This window comes from Lissotriton helveticus, chromosome 6 (assembly GCF_964261635.1).
Source record: "Lissotriton helveticus chromosome 6, aLisHel1.1, whole genome shotgun sequence".
Lineage (NCBI taxonomy): Eukaryota > Metazoa > Chordata > Amphibia > Caudata > Salamandridae > Lissotriton > Lissotriton helveticus.
The window spans coordinates 1,422,247,436-1,422,274,565 of NC_136067.1; the positions used below are offsets into that span (position 1 = coordinate 1,422,247,436).

At 43.9% G+C, this 27,130-nt stretch overlaps 1 protein-coding gene across 3 annotated transcripts in view; it reads right to left on the bottom strand.

Annotated features, from left to right (window-relative positions):
- The window catches only part of MED23 (mediator complex subunit 23), a 684,519-nt gene that overhangs the window by 218,690 nt on the left and 438,699 nt on the right, over positions 1 to 27,130 (bottom strand). For all 3 annotated transcript variants that reach the window (XM_078649215.1, XM_078649213.1, XM_078649212.1), the window contains one exon: positions 26,198 to 26,403. In XM_078649215.1, coding sequence (XP_078505341.1) covers positions 26,198 to 26,403 — 206 coding nt within the window. The remainder of the gene's footprint in view (positions 1 to 26,197; positions 26,404 to 27,130) is intronic.

A 27,130-nucleotide genomic window follows, 5' to 3' on the forward strand; every position in this document is an offset into this window, starting at 1 on the left:
AGCAGTGGATTGCGGGTGCGCGATATATAGTTAGTGCAACTAACTATATATGGAATTTCAATGGTTTTGTGTGAGTAAAATAAGGTTTTTTAAATGCTAATTCCTAACTATATATGGTCTATAACCTATGGTTTTTTCAGTGAATTTTCAAGGTTTTGTAAATGCTAATTCCTAACTATATATGGTCTATAACCTATGGTTTTTTCAGTGAATTTCAATGGTTTTTTAATAGCAAATATCATAAACTGTCGAATGTCAAGTACGTGGTAAGTAAAAACATTTTCGTGTTTATGCACACTGATCTGCTTTGAATGCTGTCCCCCACCCCTCATTTCTATTAGGAGTACTCTCTCTTTGCAGATAGTGAAGGGTAGTTAACGCAGGCCTTTGCCCCCGTTGTAATCCGTCGTGCCTGCTTCTCTCTCCATTTGATTGATTGTTCTCTTTGGTTCATTCTCTATTTACAAACAAGCACAGAGTCGCAATACTCTGTTTAGTCTTTGCAGATAGCGAAAAATCGTGTAAAAAAACAAAAGGAATCGAGCAAAATCAGTAGGCCACTAATGGGATCTCTTTTTGACCTCGCTAAAATACAAACATTAGGAACAACCTGTTGAAAATAGCAATGTGTATGTACATAAGCGGCGTTCATTTGTGTTCACAGTACCCCTTGTTGATTGTTTGAATCGAGCATTGAATTGTTCGAAGTTGGTTCTCTTAAGGATCTTCTCTGCCTGCAAACGAGGAAGAATAGGAATATTCTCTCTCCCTTTGCAGATAGTGATGGGTAGGTAACGCAAGCCTTTAACACGTCGTACCTATTTCATTCCTCATTGATTGATTGATTGTCTGAACATTGACTGTTTGGGAATTAGTTCTTTTTGGAGGTATTCCCGGTTTGCAAATAAACGTAGGAAAATCTTTGCAAGTAGTGAAAGGGTACGTAATGCGGACCTTTCTCCCCCGTTGTAATCTGTCATGCCTATCTACTCCCCACTGATTGATGCACCTGTTTCACCCGGACCATTTACTAGAGATAGGTCATCTGGCCCGACCAGAGAGCACCCCTAGTGAAAAGGACATATGCAATAATAACGAAGTGATCACTGTATCCTGTTAACAGAAACTTTAGCATGAAACAACCTGGAAAGAAAAGAATAGGAAAACGAAAATCAGTAGGCCACTGATGAACATGAACTTTTATTAAACAACGAACAAAGAAACGATAACATAACGTAATGATAAAACCTATTAATGTCCTAGAAACAAGAAAACGTTAAAATATGCCAGTGGTGAGAGACCAGAAAAACAGTAAGAGAAACCAAATCACCCCTCGCTGTCCCACCGCCTGCCACGCCCAAAAAATCGATAGACTAGGGAAAATGCAAGTCAGTAGAACATCCGCCCCCACTCTGGAAACTTCCAAGGTGGGGCAGGGTTGCGGCTACGCCCAGCCGGGAGCAGCCCATATAAGGCGGGTCCTGCTGCCACGCCTCGGCCAGGAGATCCTAACGTAGGGTGTAGCCGGAGGAGAGGCCGAGGCCAGCGGGACCCGGCCAGGGGATTGCCTTTACAACGCTGAACAGTTGCAGGGGGGGGGAATGTCTCCTCGACCCTCCCCTCTCTCTCCCAGTCCAGCCGCGGTGGCCCTTGAGAGTTGCAGGTACTCCCGCCTCATGCTCTTCCGGTCCGGCCACCAACGGTCGGGGGGCCGAGGCCGACGGGATCCGGCTGCAGCCGATAAACCAAGAAACCCGTTCATGGGGCCAGAGCCAGGGGCGTCCGGCCGACATCTACCGGAAGCCCGGCCCGAAGACGGACGGGACACTTCTTCTTTCTTGAATAATGGCTGCGACAACACTGGGGGGGGATTTCTTGCACATGCCTCCGACCCCCCCCCCCTCGTCCTCATCGCCTGGTCCGGCCATAACAAATCTCAAGACGTCTCAGAGACGGTGCGAACAGGCCTCTCCCGCCTCCCCAGGTGGAGGCTTCCCAGCTGCACCCTCAGCGCTCCAGGCGCCCGGAAAAGGGTTCTTCCACTGTGGCCATGCTGCAACGTCTCGCCCGGCAGGGTGGAGCCCGTCCGCTCATTTGACCCCGCGATCGCCAGTAGCTACCGAACTCTCAAAATGGCGGTCGACCTGGCAAGAGCGGGCCCAGAATAAAGAAATGGCCCGGTCACTGCTTGACTCCACCACCGTAGTCCTCCACGACCTTGAAGATTCTAGAGGAGCCGCGGGAGTCTCCGACCCCCGATGGGGAATGACTGCCATGATCGCCCGTGGAGTGACGAAACTGTATCCGCGGGACGTCGGCGCTCCCATGCTGGCGCCAGCCTCACTTTGAATTACTAGAATCCTGCAGACCTCAGTTCCGGTGAAAGCACAGTGTGACCCGGTAGGAAAAATTGTTGCACCCCCTCCCCTTTTTCACTGATAGTTCAAACCACCGATCCTTTCCTTTGCCCTTTTAACGGAACTTTGGACTGCCTCCCCCTCTTTTACATTTTCTAGAGAAAACAAAACATTAACCACTACATTAGCATAGCAGTTGACACCAGAACTGTTTTCAAATTTAAAACCAACAACATCTTCAACAAAATCCTTTTTGTTTCTGCTGTGACCCTGCTACAGCACAGGCATTGTCCCCAGCAGTAATTCTGCGATGCCGGTAAGAATAGCTGTGGTGCCTACTGGACTCACTCACCCCCGCGGCGCCCCACGCCGTTATTTGCTGGGCGGCAACTTACTAGACATCACTTTCGTGCCATCTAGATTTCAGCGCGTTCTGCTGCCTTGTAACTATTCGCACAACAGACCGCTACTGACAAGAATATTTCATTATTGGTGCTGTCAATTTCAATAAATCTATTGGATAATTCAAAAGAAATTGCCACGGTCTCTTCGTTGTTTAAATGTTTTTACTGTTTTTGTTTTGTTGTATATATTTATATGTTATTAAAGTTTTATATTCCTACTACTTTGTTGGAGTGCTACATATTTTTAATGTGACACATAATTGTAAAAACTTTGATGTACCAAGAGTCATTCCTGGAATCTTCCGCTTCAGGCTCGGTCCCCTCCCCAATCTTATAAGTCGGGTCCTGCTGCCACGCCTCGGCCAGGAGATCCTAACGTAGGGTGTAGCCGGAGGAGAGGCCGAGGCCAGCGGGACCCGGCCAGGGGATTGCCTTTACAACGCTGAACAGTTGCAGGGGGGGGGGAATGTCTCCTCGACCCTCCCCTCTCTCTCCCAGTCCGGCCGCGGTGGCCCTTGAGAGTTGCAGGTAGTCCCGCCACATGCTCTTCCGGTCCGGCCACCAACGGTCGGGGGGCCGAGGCCGACGGGATCCGGCTGCAGCCGATAAACCAAGAAACCCGTTCATGGGGCCAGAGCCAGGGGCGTCCGGCCGACATCTACCGGAAGCCCGGCCCGAAGACGGACGGGACACTTCTTCTTTCTTGAATAATGGCTGCGACAACACTGGGGGGGGATGTCTTGCACATGCCTCCGACCCCCCCCCCCCTCGTCCTCATCGCCTGGTCCGGCCATAACAAATCTCAAGCGAGACGCCGTGGGGTGCACTGGGAGGTAGAGACGGTGCGAACAGGCCTCTCCCGCCTCCCCAGGTGGAGGCTTCCCAGCTGCACCCTCAGCGCTCCAGGCGCCCGGAAAAGGGTTCTTCCACTGTGGCCATGCTGCAACGTCTCGCCCGGCAGGGTGGAGCCCGTCCGCTCATTTGACCCCGCGATCGCCAGTAGCTACCGAACTCTCAAAATGGCGGTCGACCTGGCAAGAGCGGGCCCAGCATAAAGAAATGGCCCGGTCACTGGTTGACTCCACCACCGCAGTCCTCCACGACCTTGAAGATTCTAGAGGAGCCGCGGGAGTCTCCGACCCCCGATGGGGAATGACTGCCATGATCGCCCGTGGAGTGACGAAACTGTATCCGCGGGACGTCGGCGCTCCCATGCTGGCGCCAGCCTCACTTTGAATTACTAGAATCCTGCAGACCTCAGTTCCGGTGAAAGCACAGTGTGACCCGGTAGGAAAAATTGTTGCACCCCCTCCCCTTTTTGACTGATAGTTCAAACCACCGATCCTTTCCTTTGCCCTTTTAACGGAACTTTGGACTGCCTCCCCCTCTTTTACATTTTCTAGAGAAAACAAAACATTAACCACTACATTAGCATAGCAGTTGACACCAGAACTGTTTTCAAATTGAAAACCAACAACATCTTCAACAGAATCCTTTTTGTTTCTGCTGTGACCCTGCTACAGCACAGGCATTGTCCCCAGCAGTAATTCTGCAATGCCGGTAAGAATAGCTGTGGTGCCTACTGGACTCACTCACCCCCGCGGCGCCCCACTCCGTTATTTGCTGGGCGGCAACTTACTAGACATCACTTTCGTGCCATCTAGATTTCAGCGCGTTCTGCTGCCTTGGAACTATTCGCACAACAGACTGCTACTGACGACCCACCCCCAGGCAACATCTTCTGAATTTTCATAATTTGAAAGAACTAGTAACATGTCCTCATCAGGAATTCAAAAGAAATTGCCACGGTCTCTTCGTTGTTTAAATGTTTTTACTGTTTTTGTTTTGTTGTATATATTTATATGTTATTAAAGTTTTATATTCCTACTACTTTGTTGGAGTGCTATATATTTTTAATGTGACACATAATTGTAAAAACTTTGATGTACAAAGAGTCATTCCTGGAATCTTCCGCTTCAGGCTCGGTCCCCTCCCCAATCACAATACAGGATGGTTTTCAGATAGTAGGAACACGTGTGGTGTGACGGATCTCATCGGGTGTGGGCCTTGATCTACTATAACTCCTTTGAAGAGGGGTGATTCTTTACAGCTGGGGCCATAAACTACATCTGCAGGGCTAGGTGATAGCCTGGACAATCGGACACAGAGGAAGAGGAGTGTCAGAGGGTGCGGTAGTGAATAGGGCGAAAGGGAGGTGTCGGGCGGGCACAGAGTGTGATTTTCAGGGAAGAGCAGCGCAGATGGGGGGAGGTTTATTGCCGATGCATAAGACAGAGAGCGGGGGTGACCAGTGCCTGGGGAAGATGCTTGCGAGGGTGGGGAGCCATGCTACGAATCGACAGCGTGCAGAGAGTGGGTCTGGTCAAGACATCTAAAATGGCTGCCGTGCACCACAAAAGTGTGGCATTTCAAAAAAGGCAAGATGGCGCAGACAATGTTTTTCAACACTTCCTCATTTCCTTCGAATCGAACGTTAACAGACGTTGGTGCATATTACCAAAGTTAAGCGATATTTATCGCTAACGATGCTTACCAACAAATTTTTTACCGCTAAGCATCGTCAGAAATTATCGAAGATAAACCTTGCTATTATCAAGGTTTATCGCAAATGCGATAATAAACGGCCGCAATGCATGAATATCGCTAAAAAGTCAGCGATATTCATGCATTACCGAGCTAATGCTCTTAGCCATGTTATCCACCTCCCATTGGATAACATGGCTAAGAACTGCTCAGGGCAGGTGTTACTTTTTGGAGATATTCGCGCTTAGCGCGAATATCTCCAAAAGTTGGTAATAGGAGATAGATATCTTGCATGTTGTAATGCAAATTATTGTGGTATATGGAACTCATACCATAATCTCTCAGGAAAGCAGAAACTGATCCTTTTGGGACCGCCTAAAAAGGCCTAGGGGGTGAGGGGTACTCTACTTTGCCCCCTTTTCACGTTCCGAACTATTTTATTTTACTCTCTTCTGTAATTACACAAAATAGCAGCGATAAGATGCATCGGAGACACACAGTGAGAGAAAGGAGGCCGGAGATGAAGAAGAGATGTCAAATACACATTGGAGATAATATAGTGGCAGAAGGGAAGTAAATATGAGTAAACTTACCATGTAACATAAAAATGTTGCACTCTATACTATAAGTCTCATTTTATACTACAATCACTTCGCTACAACCTCATAAATTAAAAATAAAAATGAATAATGTCTCAAACAATTTTTGATTTCTAAATATAAATTTATTCTTCAGAATTTTCTAAATTTGAAAGAACTAGTAACATGTCCTCATCAGCAATTTCCTCATGAAAAGTCTGCAATGATGATTCTTGTAACTCTATGGTCTCCAAACATTCGATAAATTCGCCATCAACAGATTGATCAAAAAAATCATTCAAGTCATCTCCTCCTTGTGACAATATTTCATTATTGGTGCTGTCAATTTCAATCAATGTAGTGGAATCATTCAAGTCATCTCCTCGTGACAATATTTCATTATTGGAGCTCTCAATTTCAATCAATGTAGTGGAATCATTCAAGTCATCTCCTCCTTGTGACAATATTTCATTATTGGTGCTGTCCATTTCAATCAATCTAATGGAATCATACAAGTCATCTCCTCCTTGTGACAATATTTCATTATTGGTGCTCTCAATTTCAATCAAAGTAGTGGAATCATTCAAGTCATCTCCTTGTGACAATATTTCATTATTGGTGCTGTCCATTTCAATCAATCTAATGGAATCATACAAGTCATCTCCTCCTTGTGACAATATTTCATTATTGGTGCTCTCAATTTCAATCAATGTAGTGGACAATTCAAAAGAAATTGCCACGGTCTCTTCATTGTGAGCCATTTTATTTTGAAATTGCTTGCTGTAAATTGCAGAAAAAAATAATCACTTTCATTTATCGTTTTTAGTAATACATAATATAAAACTAACTTTATCAAGTATTTAGTATAACAGAAGGACTGCAAATAAATAACAGAAAACATTTTTCAAATTATCTTCAAGTGTACAACATAGTTCCCCTTACAAAGAAATTGCCACGGTCTCTTCATTGTGAGCCATTTATTTTGAAATTGCTTGCTGTAAATTGCAGAAAAAAATAATCACTTTCATTTATCGTTTTTAGTAATACATAATATAAAACTAACTTTATCAAGTATTTAGTATAACAGAAGGACTACAAATAAATAACAGAAAACATTTTTCAAATTATCTTCAAGTGTACAACATAGTTCCCCTTACAAATTAACAACTCACCTTTTTAAAAGTAGGAGAAGTGTTAGTACTGTGTAAATCAAACACCAGAAATTCACCACCAAAAATTCCTCACAAATGTACCTCAGACAGTAGTATCACAAAATGGCTGTGGTTTCCTCTCATTTGACATATATACATAACCAATTAACTTTCATCACACACAAATACAAAACCAAAGTAACATTTTAATTGGTTCTAAATTTCAACACTTTCAAATGTGTTTTCCCCATGCAATTTTCCATAGGACATTTACATACGTCTACAGCCTGAATGGCTGAACGGAATTACACCAAACTTGGCAAAATGGTACATCAAACCTAAGAGGTCAGGAAGGATCTACTATGCCCCCTTATGGTCATTTCCCCCTTTGCTTTGGCCTCCTCTTGTCTCTCAATCCTACCGAGAGACAAGATGGCGGCCGCTACGGACTGTTTGGAATGTTGACAGACGCCGGAGAACCAATCAGCTTCGCAAAGCTCCGTAACGCGAAAAGTACGCGAAGCGGAGCGCTGTTACAGATATATATCTTTTTTTTAACGTTAATTTCTCAAAATCCACTGGAGCACATATATTGAGACCTAGCAAAGGCACATCGGGCTACCAGTCCCTAATATTTTGCCAAGTTTCGTGCAAATCCATTCAGCCGTTCGATTATTATTATTTTTTTTTTTTGCCCCGCGGGGCCCTTTTAAAACCTCCACATCAAACCTAGGGGGTCAGCGAGGATCTACTATGCCCCCTTATGGTCATTTGCCCCTTCGCTTTGGCCTCCTCTTGTCTCTCGATCCTACCGAGAGACAAGATGGCGGCCGCTACGGACTGTTTGGAATGTTTACAGACGCCGGAGAACCAATCAGCTTCGCTTCACAAAGCTCCGTTGCGCGAAAAGTCCGCGAACCGGAGCGCTGCCCGGTCCGCTGTTACAGATGTATATCTTTTTTTGAACGTTAATTTCTCAAAATCCACTGAAGCACATATATTGAGACCTACAAAAGGCACATCGGGCTACCAGTCCCTACAATTTTGCCAAGTTTCGTGCAAATCCATTCAGCCGTTCGGGCTAAAAGTGAGGCCAACCGCCCTATGGAAAACTCAATGTTAAAAACACGTTTTGGGACCCCCCTTTTTTCTCGGCCCCCCCTTGACGAACCCCCCCCCAATTTTCAGGGGCTGCTCAGAAACAAAATGTTCCATTTTCCTGAAAATTTCAGCCAATTCCGTCCACAAACGCCAAAGTTATTAGACATAGAATTTTCAAAAATCCCATAGAGAAAAAATCCTAACTATATATACCTACTGGCGACCGCCAGTAGGATATATATATATATATATATATATATATATATATATATATATATATATATTTTAAAGGACTGCCCCGTTGTGTCCTCTGCTCTTCTTTCTGTGGAGGAGTTGGGATTCAAGTAATTTGCGGTGGCCAGAGACGTAACAACAGAGGCCCCTGCCTCACAAGTGGCCCGGAGGACACTGGTAACGCTTCGGCTTTGTTTTTTAGGTCTCGCGACCTGTCCATGCGCATTGAGCGGAGCGAGACTATAGGGGCTTAAACAGACTTTAACTAACTGGCGATTTGATGCTGTGCCCGTGCGCTTTTAGGTCAATGCGCAAGCGCATTGACCTAAAATGCGCGTGCACAGCATCAAATCGCCAGCCATCTGTTCCCCAGCAGCTCTTCCCGCTCCGCCCCACAAGCTTCCCTCAGCGTGCGCTCTGCCTGAGCCGCACTTCTCCCACACCTATGAAGTGAAGAGTAGCTTCACTTCAAAGGCCCCTGCTGCTTCACACTATTCACACTCCCTCATCGCCGCTCACCCCGCTCCGCCCCCTGCTGCGGCCGTGTCGCATTTCTCTTCCCCCCTCCCCACAGCAATGCCCTCCGTCTTGTTTCACTTTCAACTTACCTTTTCTTCCTTCCCTTCTCTGCCGTCATTTGAGTCACAATTCCCCTCTCACTTTCAACATTCCCCAATACACCCCGGACTTCAATATGTGTCACCCACGAACCCCCCCCCACATTGTATCAACCACTTATCCTGGTTGTGTCTTATAGTCTTTCCTCTCTCTCCGCTCGCAACTCGTGTCTACCTTTCCTTCTCCTCATCCTTTGTATTCTTCGCATTATCTTACTCCTTCTTCTGAACTTCGCACCTTCTTACTCCTTTTCAACTTCATGACGCTCCAACTGACCCGTTCCCTATCCACCCACCACCCACTTAACATACCTAGCTTCCTATTACCTCACTACCCCGCCTTCAGCCTTGAGAAAGCCCTGGCTTATTACAATTATTCACAGTTGGTCTCGTGATAATTTCAATAACTGCAAAATGTTGTCTTGGCAACTATACATTTATTGACCACAAGCTGTTGTACCTGTGTACCTGGTGTCGAGGTGCCAAAACAGGGTCACACCAAAAGGCAGCTTTGCAGTAACATTACCTCTAAACACGTGCTGCAAAGGAATGCAGATGCCCCGAAACAAATGACTTCTATTCTGGGAAGATTAATCCTGGATTAACTAGCAATAATGTTATCTTGTTCTTCACACTTACATATTTAAATTTCTTATATACATATCTTTTTCTTACTACTGAAACAGGGAGAGGCGGACGGGATAATGCTCGCCCCTCCCGGGAGAATTGCTATTTCATTACGAGACCAGAGGTCATCATAATGCATGTTGGTAGCCCTCTAGCACTACGTTTGCATATGTTCAATTCGCTTGCAATAATGTTTAGTGAAAAAAGAAGCATTCGACCACTTAGCCACTCTAATAATGTCTTCAAACCTTCTACCTTTCCAGAAGGCTTGGCTTGCCATTGCACCTCTCCCTGAATGTGCTTTAAACTGTTGTAAATCAAAACCAGCTTGTTGCATAATATATTTCCCCAATCTAGCAATAGCTGCAGTAGTCACCGCTTGAAATGGCTTCACAAAAAAGACCATTAAATGAGTCACTCCATCAGGACAATACTCTTACAATCTAGAATTGGACTCTTTCATTCAATCTACCATACATAGCTTCTTTCAAGCCTCAAATTTCAGATAGTAAATTGTATCCGACGTTGCCAAACCAAACAAGCATTTGCAATGCAATAGGTCTCGCATTTGCAAGAGTTTAAGCTATTGGCATCGTAAATGACAATGCCTTTCATTTATGTTTTAAAAACCAACACGTAATTAAAAGGCATTGCCATTTACAATGCCAATAGCTTAAAGTCGCACAACTGCGAGACCTATTGCATTGCAAATGCTTGTCTTTCAAGGGATTGATTTGCTCCGGAGCCCGCCAAGACGTTCAGTGAAAGATGGAGCAGTTGTCAGGTATTTGACCTGACACTGGGCGAGATGTTCTACAGACTTGCCCCTGCTGTTATTAACACTTGGACTGGCAGGCTGAGGCGGCGTGGGGACTCAAGGGAGAGCTCCGTTGTTTTTTATTTCAAGACTGCACGATTTGAATTCCCGTTTGCTAGTCAGACAACGCCCAAACCACTGTGTCAAAATTATATAGCGCTACATACCTGGAATTGGGAACGGCATTCTGGGATTTGCAGTTCACCATCCTGCATGGAACTGAAACAGGTGAGCGCCATGTTATCAGGGGGCGGAGCCGCTCTGCTGTATCATGAGGGGGCGGCTCGACTGGTCATTTGGCGAAATGTGGAAGGAAGTGCAACACATCTTGGGCCCTGAGGAAGGCATAAAATCGCCGAAATGCATTCGCCATTATAAATACAATAAAGCTACTTCCTAAGGACTCCCCCGTTGTGGCCTCTGCTCTTCTTTCTGTGGAGGAGTTGGGATTCATACACACACATATATATATATATATATATATATACACACACACATACATACACATACACACACACACATACATACACACAAATAAATATATATACATACAACGCCGTGAGCAAGGCGGTCATCCGCCGAAACGCGTAGGGTTTCCTTTCTTTTTTGGCTTAAGGTTTATGAATAAAACCTAATATGACCATACAGACGGAGTACTAATCATAATTTCCTGTGTGGAGTGCGTGGTACTGGTATAGTACGTGGATTTGTGTATATACACATATATATATATATATATATATATATATCGGTCGCCAGTGGGTAGTTATAGTTAGGACCTAGTTTCCATAGGAAATCCACAACATTCTATTGGGAACAACTTTGGCGTTGATGGACGGAATTGGCTGAATTTCTCAAAGAAAATGGCCAGCTCCGCTCCTTCCCTGAAAGTTTGGGGGGGATTCGTGAAGCGGGGGCCGAGATAAAAGGGGGTTCCCAAAACGTGTTTTCCCCATGTTAATTTCCATAGGGCGGTTGGACTCACTTTTAGCCCGAACGGCTGAATGGATTTCCACCAAACTTGGCAAAATTGTAGGGACTGGTAGCCCGATGTGCCTTTGCTATGTCTCAAGATATGTGCTCCAGTGGATTTTGAGTAATTTAGGTTCAAAAAAATATATATATCTATAAGCGCGCCCCGGTAGGCGCACTGGGGCACGTACCAGCGCGCTACGAGAGTTCGCGAGCGGAAAGCTGATTGGCTCTCGGGTGTCTGTCAACATGCCAAACAGTCCGGAGCGGCCGCCATCTTGTGTCTCGGTAGGATCGAGACACAAGAGGTGGCAAAAACAAAGGGGGGCAATGACCAAAAGGGGGCAGGGTAGACCCCCCTGACCCCCTAGGTTTGATGTGGGGGGCCATAAAATTTTCGCGGGGTGAGCCCCCGTACACGCACCGGGGAGCGTACCGGGGAGCGTACAATGGAAAAAAAAGAATGAGAGTTTTTAAAAAATGTATCATTTTTTTATAAATTGGAGGTAGTTCTAAAAAGAACTGTTTTTTTATTCTTTTTGTTGTTTTATATTTTTATTGTTTTTTTGAATTTTTTTTACTTTTTTTGGCTTTTATGAACAATTTTATATTTTTTTTGTATTTTTTATTGGGACGAACAAAAAACAGGGAATTGTAAACGGCTCAACTGGAGCAAAAAAAAAAAAGGAAAAAATTAAGGTTTCTTTTTGCACTTGTGGTTGTCTCCAGCACGGTTCATCAATTTGTTGCTTTGTTCTCCATAGGAAATTGTAGTCCCGCAAGATATGCAAACTATTTTAAAATCTCCAAACTGGGTTTGGGACCATCTCCCTTGCCTCTGGACCCGATGGAGTGGGTTGTTTGCTTCTGGAGGTGCTGGGAGAAGATTGGGGAGGGTTTCTGGTCAGTTCTCTGACCTCTGCCGCAGAATAGTTGTTGGGATGCCTGCGTTGCATTTGGCGAATCATGGTATAATTGCCAAAAGAATACTTTTTGTTAGGGTTCCCCCTGGAAAGTATAGAGCCACAGATCAGACATGTCACTTTTGGCGCATTGACTTTATTTAGGCCCCTTGGGATTTTAAAAAACTCCCACACAATGTGCTCTCTCGGTTTATAGGGGGGATTATCTTCAGGCAGTAGTTCTTCTTCTTCTTCTTCTTCTTCTTCTTCTCCAATGTGGTGTTGTGGTGGTCCTGGTGGTCCTGGTGGTGGTGTTGGTGGTGGTGGTGGTGCAGATGCTCCTGCTGCTGCTACTACTGTAGCCATATCTCAATGAATAGAAACAGGTGTTCCTCACTCAAAGAACAAAGTGAGAATGAGGAAAAAATGTGGGGGCTTTCATAATTTGGAAAACAAAACTGTTCTGAACCAATGAAAAGTGTTATTTTCAGGTCACATGACCCGGGCTTTCATCATTTGGAAAACAAAACTGTTCTGAACCAATGAAAAGTGTTATTTTCCGGTCACATGACCCGACACGCTTACGCTACGCGCCCGGGGGCGCTTACGTTGCGCAATCGTATGCGCTCGGGCGCTTCCGGGTGCGCTTACGCCGTGCGTCATAAGACGCATCACGTGGCTACGCGATACGTCACGATGATGTTTTCGTTCGCGGCAATAGCGCTAAAGGGACGCTCACCAGTACGCGCACCGGGTCGTGCCGCAACTGCGCTTACCGGTGCGCTCACCGGTACGCGCACCGGGAGCGCTACAGGGCAAAAAAATAAATAAACATGAACAATATACATAAAAAAAATAGTATTACATAAATATACAATATAGGATTCATTATAAAAAATATTATATTTCATAGCTATAGAAATTAGCTATTAAAAAAACCTATGAAATTCACTGAAAAAACCATAGGTTTCACACCAGTTATAGTTAGGAATTAGCATTTAAAAAACGTATTAAATTCCCTGAAAAAACCATAGGTTTGACACCAGTTATAGTTAGCTGGAAATTTTACTGACATAAAACCATTGAAATTCCCACGTTATAGTTAGTTGGACTCACTATAACTCTCGCGCCCGCAATGCACTGCTGATGTCACATATTACATCATTAATGACATGGTTAGTGACATCACTGATGACATCACTGATGACATCTCAAATGACATCACTGATGACATCACTGATGACATCACTGATGACATCATCCATGTGATAATACAATACACCTCCTCACACTCTAATCTAACACATGATACACCTAGTGTTAAATACAAACTACCATACCTGAAACCATTGACACAGTAAAACCACTTACCACATACGCACTCACTGATTTCTAGGTCTACACACACATCCACTCATTCACCCATACAATCTTTCATACATACAGTCACTCATCAATACAAGACCAATATATGCACTCATACACCTATACAGAGACTCACACACTGCCACTCATCCATGGAGTTACTCATACACCTAGTCAGTCATGTAAAGAATCAATCACACTCCCATTTCCACAACTATACAGTTATACACACAAAACCTTGCTTATTTAAACATAGACTAACACATACTTACTGTCTTTTACAATCACTGATACAAGTACATATTGATAGATACAGTCACTTATGCAATCCCAGGCTGTTATATATAGTCATTTATATATGACAACTCTCACATGCAGCAGCTTACACAACAACAAACAATGATGTACACATTCAGACAGTTTAGTCACTAACCCATGCATTCACTAAGACACACTCACTCATACAGTCACGCACCTACTAAATCCTTCATCCAGACACTCATACATACACTCACTCTTCAATATGTAAAACATATTTAACTTTACAGAAACACACAGACACTGGATGATGTCATCAGTGATGTCAATTGAGATGTCATCAGTGATGTCATCAGTGATGTCATCAGTGATGTCATTTGAGATGTCATCAGTGATGTCACTAACCATGTCATGAATGATGTAATATGTGACATCATCAGCAGTGCATTGCGGGCGCGCGAGTTATAGTGAGTCCAACTAACTATAACGTGGGAATTTCAATGGTTTTATGTCAGTAAAATTTCCAGCTAACTATAACTGGTGTCAAACCTATGTTTTTTTCAGTGTATATATATATATATATATATATATATATATATATATATATATGTATATATATGTATATATATATATATATATATATATATATATATATATATATATATATATATATATATATATATATATATATATATATATATATATATATATATATATATATATATATAGCAACAGAATTCGGTGAGTCAACAAGAATTCAAACGAGCCCGTAGTCCTTTGTTTCGGTATTTATTGTGGCACAGCAAGCGATCGAGGATAACGCGTTTCGAACAACCCTGGTTGTTCTTGATAGATATATATATATATATATATATATATATATCTTAACATAGAAATTCCCTTCTTTAGCATCCTCTAAAAAAAAAAAAGTGTATTGATAAACAAATTACTTGCGCTAACTCCTTTGCTGGTCCTCTATTTACCTGCAGATTCCTCGAATTTGAATATTCCCCAGGTGTAAGACTGGATCTTGAAAATCTTCAGCAGTACAGCTGCGCACCGGTTGGTGAAAATATGCAGCTCTGTATCAACGCCACTGCGGAAATTGTGCATGGGGCCCTATATTGGTGCCACAAGTGTGCGCCTACCATCGATTACTTTCTGACTCGTCCACACCCACAGATGGGGAGCCCACTCTTAGATGTGGCCAGTGTATAGGTATCTAAAGTGGGACCTTTTTCGGTGTAAATAGTCCAATTCACAGAACAGGGAGAATGGGAGTGCCACTGAGGAATCAGCAGTTAGATAAGAGTCTCCATCGGAAATTGTGTTACTGAGGGTAAGTTACTTCCGATAGAGCCTTCTAACCATTAAATAGTCACCAGTTGAACAGATACCGAGCGGCACCCTCCCATAAATGGGTCTGTGAACTGACTCAAATGAAAAAGCCCTGCAGGAACGAGCAGGTAAAGTGAATCTGTACGGATCTGGCTGTCCAGACAGTGGTGCTCCCTGTGTTGACCAATGGGTAGCAGATCTTAATACAGAGTACAATTCACAAGAGATTGTCCTCTTCTGCACTACCTGGCCTTTCTTTGCTACAGTGAATTCAACACACAGCTGATTGTCCAGCAGGCACTCTCTAGTACAATCTATATAGAAGCTGGGAGACAGTTTTGGATCCCGCCGACGTAGTTTCTCCTCCTCCTCCTCCTTAGAGGGGTGAGGCACAGCAAAGAATGCTGGAAAGGTGATGTTATGCCCAACGTGAAATGGGGTGACTACCTTCAGAAAAAAGGACGCTTGAGTTCTTAGAACAAGTTTGTTTGGGTGGAAAGTGGTGTATGGTGGGTTGACAGAGAGGGCTGGCAGCATGCTCACCACCCGGCCAACGCTATGGAAACATGAAAGCCTGTTTGAAGGATAAGCACTGGTAGAGGACAGCTGTGCAGAGGTTCAAAGACAGCATACATGAGGAATATCATAACCAAATATAAGTTCCAAAAGGGCATAACAAAAGGATTAGGGTCACAAAATACTATGAACCCTTAAGAAAATGCATCACAACAGGTGAGTTAAACAATAAGGACTGATCCTGCAACTGTAGGAAGGCCGGAAGAGCCAACAGATACTCTTTTACAGTTCCCAAAGAAATGCCTTCCTTTTTTTTAAATTTTTTTTTTTATTCAAGATTTTTTCCCCATTTTCTTTATAACATGAGCAGGGCACAATAATTACAGTAAAATAGAATAGAACACAAAATCATACATACATATTCAAATATCCATCTAGACAAGTTCTTAATCTTTTAACAATCAGTACCTAATTTCCATCGAATAAAAGGACCCCAAATTTGCATGCCCAATTTCTTACCCTTTTTTCCCTTCCTAGCATATATGGCTGTTTCCAGTTTTTGAATTGACAATAGTTTGCCTAACCATTGATGATATGATGGAGGGTTAGGATCAAGCCAAGCAGAAGCCACTAACAATCTCATGATCGCCATTGCTACAAATATAAAATTTCTACAACTCGACTGCCCATCGACATCTATCCCCAATAACATAATTGCTGGTGTTAGTTAACTCTATTGTTGTTGACAGTGCATTCCGAAAAAAATTCTCAATATCCTGTTTCATCTTATCCAAATGGGGACAAACAGAAAAAATATGTAGCAGATCAGCATCTGTACTACCACATCTAAAACAAGTAGTACCAGATAACCCTCCCCACTGGGCAATCTTCGCGGGTGTATAATATAGATGATAAAGTATCTTATAATGTTGGGCCTGAAGGGAGGATGAGCACAGCATTTTACTCCCCATTTCTAATGACTCTGTAAAGATATCCCTGCCTATATCTAAATCAATAGTCCACTTATCTATCCATTTCTCTAAATCATCCTTCTTTAATTTTGTCATTTCTAAATAAAACCTCTTAATAGTGCAATCACTGCCACCTTCTATAAGGTCCATAACCACATTTCTTTCGAATCCCGATGTACCCCCTTGTTTATTTAGTATGCAGCTTCTTATTTGAAGGTATTTAAAGAAATGTTTTGTATCCAAAGCATAACTGTTTTGTAGTTCCGTGAATTGTAATATACCATGAAGACCCAACATATCTCCAAACTTTCTTATCCCCCGCCTCTCCCACTCTTGAAAGACAGCTCCCGAAAAAACCTCACTAGGAAGGGAGGGGTTATCTTTTAGTCTAGTGTATACATTGTACTTCCCTATTCCCACCTTTTTAGAAAACCCTTTCCATATATTATGTGCGGCCATAACCGTCTTAGATCGTGTTCTTTTGAAGTAGCTTCCCTCCGTGAATCTCAAAAATACATTTTCTGCATTCGTACCCAATACCAAACCATAAATAGCAAGCGAACCAAACCTGTCCCAACCCTCCACTTCCTGTGCAAGGGACAACACTACTTCAGACCGCTTGGCATGAAGTGGGTACATCTGTTTAGTAGCAAAGCTAGCCACAACAGCAGGCGTATACACACCTGGTTGAGGGGCGCCTGGCTGCCAAAATAACCGACAACTTTGTGACAATGGTCAAAGGCAGTCAACTGCTGCAGCTCAGTCTCCAAACATGGAGGTGGAAAGTTTGCAAACCTGGATGCAGGGACCTGCTGCTGTTACAGGAGATCCTCCTTAGTCTATTCAGAGAACCGATGTACATGCCCAGGAGTGAGGGATATCAAATTCTCTGTGCTCAAAGCAGAGCAACTAGAATGGCTTCTTGGGCCAGGTTGTTCCTAATCTTCAGTAGTCAGAGTATGAGAAGTATCGGCACGAAGGAATTCCGGAGTCCTGAATTCTACTATAAGCGGAATGCGTCTCTAAGTGAGAGACTCTTTGGAAACACAAACCCACAGAAGTGCTAACATAATGCATTCTCTACAATGGAGAACAGTTTGAGCCAAGCTTCTCCCCATTCGTGAAAGGGATCTTGGACCATATCTGGGTGTATTCAGGATTGGCGAACCGCAAGACTTTGATAGCAGAGTTCCTCCACCCGGGTATTCAAAGATCCTGCTAGGTGCTGCACGACCGGGGACATTCCCTGGTGTTCAGCCATCAGAAGTACAAAGTTTCCTGCCAGGGTTCACAACCACATCACGCCCTGCTTGTTGCAGTAGCACATGGAGGTGGCGTTGTCTGTGAAAACCTGAACCATCCTCACTTTGATGGTTGGGAGTGAGGCTTTCAACGCCCAGCAAATGATGTTGATGTGGAGCTGAGCCTCTGACAGAGACCAGAGCCTTATGATCTACACCTGACCCTGGTGGCCAACCTAACCTAGAAGGGATGCATCGGCCACCATCATCTCTGGGTGGATTACGGAGAGGGGTCTGCCAATGACACAATCGCAGTACAGCCACCACAGCTGGTCTTTCTGTCTCGTCAGAAATCTGAACCAGGTCAGAGAGTCCCCTGATGTTGAGCCCACTGTGACATTAGGTCCCACTGCAGAGCCTGTATATGCCATCTGCCATGCTTGATCAGCAGGATGCAAGAGGTAATCAACTGAAGAAACTTCAGTCATCCTCACTGAAAGGACAGAAGTTGAAACATGAGGACATCCACTGGTGAGGCAAAAAGAAAGCACAACAAACTGAAAATGATCCTGACCCACCGTGAACCACAAATAGTGTCTGTTGCCTTTCAGGATGAGCATGTGAAAATAAGCCTTCTGCAGGTTCATTGCTACCATCCAGTATCCAGTGTAGGGGGCAGAGGAGACCTGGGCCAGGGTGAGCATCTTTAATTTGTCCTTCTGCAGGAAAGCATATGGGAAAGCATATGGAGAATCTAGAATATGGCAAATGCCTCAGTCCTTCTTCAGCACCAGAAGTACCAGGAACAACAACCACAACCTACTTTTAGTATAAGCTCCCTCTCTATTGTACCTTTGGCCAACAGAGCCTGACCCTTCTTTTGGAAAGGGGACAGATGGTCCTCCGTAACCCGTTTGACAATGGTGGATCAGGTGAGGGAATAATTAGTCGATAAATGGTCGTGCAAAGCCACATTGAGCTATTTGTAACATCTACTTCTCAAACGTTATGCATTCCACACATGAAGTACTGAATCTTTCCTCTGATGGGGTGGCTGTGTGTCAATATGGACATATTAAAGAGGCCTGGGGCTGTGGAAGACTGAGCAGCAAGCTGCTTCTGTTGACAATGTGATCTGTGGGTACGGAGGTCCCACGCACGGAAGGAATAAGGGGTTGTTGCACCAGGTGCAGTTGTTGGTAGTATGGAATACCCGTCCCACAGCCCCAAAGGGGGTGAAACTGAGGGTGCGGCTGGCCAGGGAGGCAGTCAGACCCAAAGACTGAGACCGCATTGTGGCACGGCTATCCATAAAGTGCTCAAGGGCCGTCTCAAAGTGGAAACATCAAGTTGCATGTCCATCAAGCTAGCTTGGACATCACTTAAAAAACCAATAAGCGGCATCCAACAGTGCAGATGAAAGGTCATAGTGATAACTATGGCTCTGCCTGGAGAATCAATTGTGTCAAGCCCACAATTGACAACAGTCAAAAGCGGCGGCCTTCTTGTAGTGTAAGTGGAGAGGAGGTCTGTCAAAGGTAGGGATAAAAACTATCCGTTGGTAGGCGAATAACAATGAGACAAGTATTTGGAAAGGTGCATACCAAATATGGGGTTCTCAAGGGTACAGAGAACCAAAAGAGAAGGGCACAGCTCAAGTGGTTTTAACAAGGGCAGGAAAGACTAAGTCCTGGATTACCTAACCTTTTTTAACTATCACCCACTTTGCACGTCTAGACTTCACCTGAAACCCTCATACCCACATGCACCAACTGGCAGGAACAAAAGATCTCCGATAAAGAGCCCCTTTATGGGTGCCCGTCAGACATTGCATTGCCAGTCTGACGAGGAGCAAAGCCCAGATGATGAAGCATGACACCTAGCTTGCTGGGTGTGTGAGGGTTTTAGTTCCGAAAGGGGAATTTCCCCTTCTCCTCATTTGCTTGGTTCTCTTACTCCCAAGGAAAACCCCCCCTTTCTTTGGGGAACTGTGTATCTTCTTGGTTTAACATAGTATCAGGGCTTATACACTGGACCATGTTAAAAATAGCCCTCCCCGGTTCCCCTTTTTTGTCGATATAACACATTTTGTATGACAGTTAAGTAACTGGTGATTAAATGCAGCTTTATCCCAGTATTCTAAGGAACAACTAGAGTGTTAACATTCTTTATTTAGGACAAAAATGTGGCAAAACAGGCCACAGTCTTGACAGAATCAAAACGTTAAAACTAAAAGCATTAGCTACAGGGGATACTGCAGTAAATGAAGAAATGAGGGAGTTTGATAACACAAAATCTCCAAACATGGCCACCCAATAATAAGGAGCTGATGTAGCACCACTAACACCCCAAGTTAGCCCCAGATATAGTCCAATGATATAAGTATGCAAAAAGCTTAAATAACCCAAGCACAAATAATCAAGTGATCAACTGGATAAAAAAAAAACATGGCAACTAGTTTAAAATGTCTTTGTAGCAATTTAAGAACTAAGAAAATGTGCCCTCATTTTAGCTTTCTGGAACACTAACCACAATTTCTATGAGCAAAAAAACACACATTTTGTTAATTTCGAATTCAATGCTCTAGGTCTTACAGTTTTGATTCCATCAAGATGACTTCAGGTGTGTCACACTTTTATCATATATAAGGAATTTAAGCACTTTAGTAGTTTATTAGAACACTGTGCGGAGTGAGGGGGCAAAGGCATGGACCCGAGCAACGGAGGCCAGGGGAAGGGGGCAGAGGCATCAAACTAAACACACCACGGGTGGAGCATTGCCAGACAATGGATGTCAGAACCCCATGCAGAGTGCCACAGGGCAAACAGGAGCTATTGGGCACAAACCATGGGAGTTGAGGCCTTTTACTCTTGATGTCGCAGGGCCTGCCTTACTATGGATCCTGAGCAACTGGGCCTAGTCCACCTTCAGCACCGGACTCTCACTGGCAGCGCAGGTAAAACAGTCCAAGGCTATTCAAGAGGGAGGTAGATAACAGGGGATGAGTACAGGCTTACAACACAAAATACGTTCAATAGCACTTTCTTTTATGACAAAAGTAGTATTTATATACGAACAGAAAGCAAAATATGGCATACATAAACAATACACACAGCCCCCTAAGGTTTGGCTTCTAGTATTTAATGGCAGTCTCCTAAATCCCACCTCCCTCTCACTGGTTGAAATTCCCCATTCACTACAGCCGACATTCAGGTTAGACCCCCACTAGCAGTCCGAGTCTCAGCAGTCAGAGTCTCGGGAATCCTACTCCGACTGCGTTAGAAAAGTCAGAAGTGTTCCAGCGCCGAAGTGCTAGCTGACAGACAAGTTCCCCCCAGTCCCTTCCGACCCGTAGCTCAGTCTTACCCCCACCAGTAGGCCTTGCCCGATAGAAATTCCGAGAGTGTCTGTCTCGCAGGTGCGACAGCTGCAATGAATGACTCGATTGATTATCACAATGGGGGTTCTGAGGGGCTGTGGCTTGGGGTCCTTGGTACTCCTCCAAAGTAATGGTAAATCTCCATTGGTCTAATCCTCAAGGAAGGGGTTGGGGGGGGGGGGGGAGGGTGATATTGTCAGAGGTTCCTGGTTCCTAGCTTCAGTCAGGGTTCGGGCCCACAAGGATCACCATGGCGGCCTCTCCTCATGAAGATGGCATCCAGCAGGCTGTGCTCCTGGTCTTCCTCCAGTGACTTGATCAGGCACATGGGGTAACCACATACGCTCTTTACTTGGGCAACAGCCCGGTCGGCGCAGTAGCAGATTCCTCTTCACGACAGCCCCCTCTGGCATATGGGGTCACCGACTCACACTGCACATGGACGACAGCCCAATTGGCATGGTAATCTTCAGGGCAGCTCCCTCAGGCACAGGGGTCAACAACTCAAACCTGCACATGGGTAACGACCAGATTGATGCAGCAAAGTACATTGCTCATTTCAAGGTGGCCCTAGTCTGTCATACACGGGTCGCCGACAAACTTTCACATGAGAAATGACCAAATTGGTGCAGCAGCTGTCTCCTTATACCGGTTCATTCACTAGGACCATACACTGCACCTTGCTCCATTCAGCTCTCATATTCCGCACAGGTCTCACTGGTTTTGGCAAGTGGGTAAACACTGCCGTTCCAGAGGTAAGTGGTCTTGGTAATGTCCCCCTCACCCAGCAGTGAGACTTGTAGACTTTGCCTGCAGACCTGTGTCTCCAGACTTGGCCAGTCAGAAGTCTTGCGGAGCTTCCCATCCTCGCGCAGCCCCTATGGCTGTTCGAAAGTTGTCAATTTGGGGGCCTCAAGCTCCTATTCTTTTAGTTCTTTTCCAGAGACCTAATATGATTTATGGTCTGAGTCTTTGTAGTTTGGGTTAGGGGGAGGAGGGGAATCTGCTTCCTTTTGAAGTGCCCTCCCTCTGCTGTGCCCTTCCTCCAGAAAGCAGTCTGTCACATAAGAAGTGACTCCAACTCCTGCACGGCACAGGTGATCAGACTGGAGCGACTAGAGGTTCACACCTGCGTGTCAGCTACAGTGATATGAGTATCAAAAGGTTACCCCAGGGCCTCAGCACTACTCTTTAGGATTCTCTTACGAGGCCCATCTTCTTCCTGACATGTACCCAGGCCCCCTTCCATTGACTTCTCTCAGAATCAAAGAGCACCCTTTAAACTGTGCAGCACAGCCTGGCTCTACTCACTCCAGTGCGTGTTTCACCCAGCTCACAGGAATGCAGTAATCCATAAATCTGTCTTGGCGGATGCCTCTAACTCCATATGTTCCTCCAATCAGCCCTGGGGCTCCCAAAATGAATCCAGAATCTTCCATGTGTTCTACCATTCACGGGCAAGCATACACCCAAGCAGATGCATACAACACACACACTAAACACACACACACAAACCTGATGTAGGCCAAAGGTAAGTTAAGCACACAGCAGTGGAACTTTACAGAGTGAGCCAGTAGACCTCACTGCAATGACAGAGATAAAAAGGCATGTTCACTTTTACTGATCACTAACTGAATGCTGCCACCAATGCACTTGTACTCCTAGCAGAGGCAGTAGCCTTTCACCACTATGAAGAAAAGACTTTAAGTGCCTCTCCCGGTCCAACAAGACCACAATCTGTGGGACAGGCCTATGTCATGGCGCACATGCGTCATCTAGGTTCGCCCATGACAACAAAAATCAGCACCAGGGATTTAGACATCATTGCACCAGGGGCACTCAGGGCAGGTGTATACGCCCATCACATTGTGACGGACTTACATGTCCTAACCAAGGACCATGTAGGTCAGGCGGGAGGTGCAGTGGAATACAATAGGGCAGGAGGGAGGTGGGCAAGAGCAGCAAGCCAATGCAGGACCGACAAGAGAGGCTGCGGCAATACAACAAACCAAGGAGGTCAGGAAGGAGGGAGATTGGCAGCACAATGAACCATGGAGGGCAGGAAGGAGGAGCAGTGGCAGCACAAAGGGCCATGAAGGGAAGGAGGGATAGGGTGCAGGACACAGACCAGGACAATGAAGGGCAGGAGAAACGTGGCAAGGTGGGCAAGCTGACCACATAGTTCAGACAGCAAGGGTAATGGTGGACAATAGACCACACAGGGCACGCAGGAGGGCAGTGGCAGAATAATGGACCATGGAGGGCAAGGGTGATGAGGCATGGGCACGCATATGGACAAGGGAGGACAAGGACCCTCATTTACCTTGATGACATGGGCCTGGTAAATACCTAATCTAACAGAAATTTCAGTCAACAGCTTTACATTTAATTTTAAGTCAACAGCTTCACATCTATGCTTTAACCAGTTACAATGCATGTTTGTAAAATACCGAACACATATTCATGACATTTTTCTGCAAGGCCTATTATTTTGGATACATTATGGCACTGTCTCATTGGAGTAATTATAGCATTGATTTGAGAAAATCATGTCAATAATGTTGCATGGTGTACTTTGCCCAAACATCCTTCAGACCGTAAGCACTAAAATCAATCCATGCATAAAAAATATATTCCCTTGAGACACCTGGAAATAGAACAAGAGCAGAAAACCCAATGATTTGACAATGAACACATCGCAGTCTAAAAGCTAAGTACTCCTGTTTGAAGAAATATTACGGTTTTAATAGTGAAAAGAATGTGAGAAAGTGAGCAGAACGCTGTAGAGTCATAGATTATACATTTTTCAACAATGTACAATTTCTCAGAATTTTCATTGAATTCCTGGAAATAAATATCTGTACCATATAAATCTCCAGTTTATATCAACATTGTCAATAGCACTACATGGCAACTCTTTAATGTCAGCATGCACAGAAACCCACAGGTAAACAATGTATTGTAAACATAGCTTTAATTTTTCTCTCATATTTTGTCCAAAGGACTGATTTAAGCCACAACTTATTTGTAACATACTCCTGCCACTCACATTAGTTGCAAACAATTTCTACCTTGTTTAAATGAAGTGATGTTCACTGCTAAAAAAGTGCTATTAACCTGTGCACCATTTCCGTTTTACCATACTGAATCTAATCACTTGTCTCAAGGGCTATCCTATTCATATTTCATGGGTGCACATGTAAATACAGTCAATTTATACTGTAAATGTTTGTGGACTCATCACTAATTGCGCTATCCCACTATGACGTGAAGGCACCCAGAGTGAGCATTACGGCAAACCCCTACTCGGAAGTTTATGCTTGGAATACTACTTTAGTGAACTCACGGAGCTCATATATGAATTGAGATCTTATTTTGGATGATTTGACAACATCGAAATAAATGTTGGGTTGACAGTGGATATACCAATTAAATTGGTAATCTTAAAAGCCGTTGTCTTCACAGATATGCAGCCCTGATGAAGTCATGGATGCGAAGAAATACGTTTTGGCTATAGTTAGATTAGCAAAAGTTGGATTGAAGCTGATCCTTGAATAAAGTAGCTCTCAAACATTGAAGATCGTGTACAACACTTGAAGACTGGACTTCTTATTTACTGTAGCGTGAACAATAATGCTGTATTTAAGTTCCCTATAGAAAATGAATGGGGAAATTGAGTATTGAACCCCCCCCCCCCCCCCTTTTCTCAGCCCCCACATGACAGATCATCCCAAAGCTTTCCAGGACCAAGCAATGGTGAACTTTTTTTTGTGCACTTCATGAAGATTCGCAAAATGGCACCAAAGATATTAGCAAAAAATAGATCTATTGTCTATATGGTATAGTCCCTAAGTATATTTACACACTTCTATAACTTTACCATATACACATCACAACTTTTGTCAGAAGAAAGTTTAAATTCCATTGATGCAGTCTATTCTTGCATGGTGGAAAGCATTTACTATGTTCTTTTGTGGATCAGTAAGAGATCACTATGGTTCTAATAATGAGGGCATCATTTAGGTTAGCTACGGAAAGCTGATACACCTAGGTTTCTGGTCACAACCCACTTGAACTGCTTTGAATCCGCCTTCATTTATCTAATTACCTATCCTTCAAAAGTAAGTGTTATTCTGCTATTTTTTTTCTATACAGGTGGACTTTGCACGACTCACCAAACACTGTTTAGTGATACTGTGCAGGTTTAAGCTTTCAACAACAGAAAATTATAATCATGACAATTGTTTAATGTAAATGGGTTAATAATGTGCTGAAGGTTATTTCTGCAACGCCTATTATTTTCGAGACATTGTGGCACTGCCTCATTTGAGAATTTATTACAGTGATTTTAACAAATCATGTCACCATTGTTGCATGGAACACTTTACCTAAACACCCTTCAGATCGTAAGCACTAAAATAAATCCATGAACAAAAAATGTAGGTCTTTGAGACACCTGAAACTAGACCAAGAGCAGAAACCCCAATGATTTGACTAACACATCATTTAAAAGCTAATGTCTCTTGCTTTGAAGAATAATAAGGTTTAAATGGTGAAAAGAATGTAAGAAAGTGGACGCACTCAAAGGCACTGCGACAGGTTTCAACTAGTCTAATGTCTTAAACAGAGAGCGTTGCGTCTCGTCTTCTTCAAAATGCCTCTCCTGTTTACATGACTTTCCATACACCAAACTCACAGAAGCCATCTTCAAAGGGTAAAAAGATTATTTAGATCAAAAATATTATATATGGGGTGAAAAAGATAACACTACAAAATGGTTAAAAAACACATAAAAGAATATCTATGTCAGAGTGTTTAAGTTTACCTGTAGCCGATCTGATTTATGTGATCCGTCTCAAGCAGCATCTTCCATAGTAGGCACAGAAACAGTGGCGGAGAGCCCTGCATGGAGAAGTGTGTAATGATGTCGTCCTCAATGGTCATAGACTTCCACTTCCTGTACTCTTCCTCTACGTTCTTCTTTAGGTTGAAGCGACTTTCCTGGGGGACGTTGTTCTGTCTGAAGAATGCCTGACGTAAAATACATTGGAAAAAGAGAATGAAATCTTTGGGAAGGATCACTGCTTATAGACTCACAACACTTACTACCGTAGAAGGACTTTCACGACAGGAGATGCATGTGTCAAGTTTGTGGGCATAATCCAACCAAACAGGGCTGCTGTCTAATTTCTAAAACGTGATTGATCCGTAAGAGGGGAACAGAGGGTTGAAGGTACAGCACACAATTTCCCAAGGGCATGTAATAGCAATAATAAAGTTTGGAGTAACGGGGAGAGAGGAAACTAATCCCACCCATAATCTTTAGACAATTTGTCTCATTTAATTGTTATGCACATAGGCAACATGGTTGCAGAGCACAAGCCCTCCACCACCAAGCGGTGCGAGATTCCCGATATTGAAGACGAATTTCCCATGGTATCTTTAGTTAAATGTAAACTTATTTTTCACCTTTGTTGGCCGATCTACTTGATAATATTGGGGCTAGACAGACTGGGCCCTTGTTGGATTTTTAGAAAAAGATCTACAGCAAAGAGCCCCTTTTGGGACCCGTTGAGCATTTCAGTGCCAGCCAAACGAGGAGCACATCCCAATGAAAAACGTTGCCAAGCTTAGTGGGTGAGGGTTTGTGCTCAGCAATCATGTTGCCTATAATCATAACAATTAAATGAGAAACTGTCAAGAGATTAAACTGTATTTTTGGTGAGGCGAGTTTCCTCTCGGGAACTGCACACTGCTA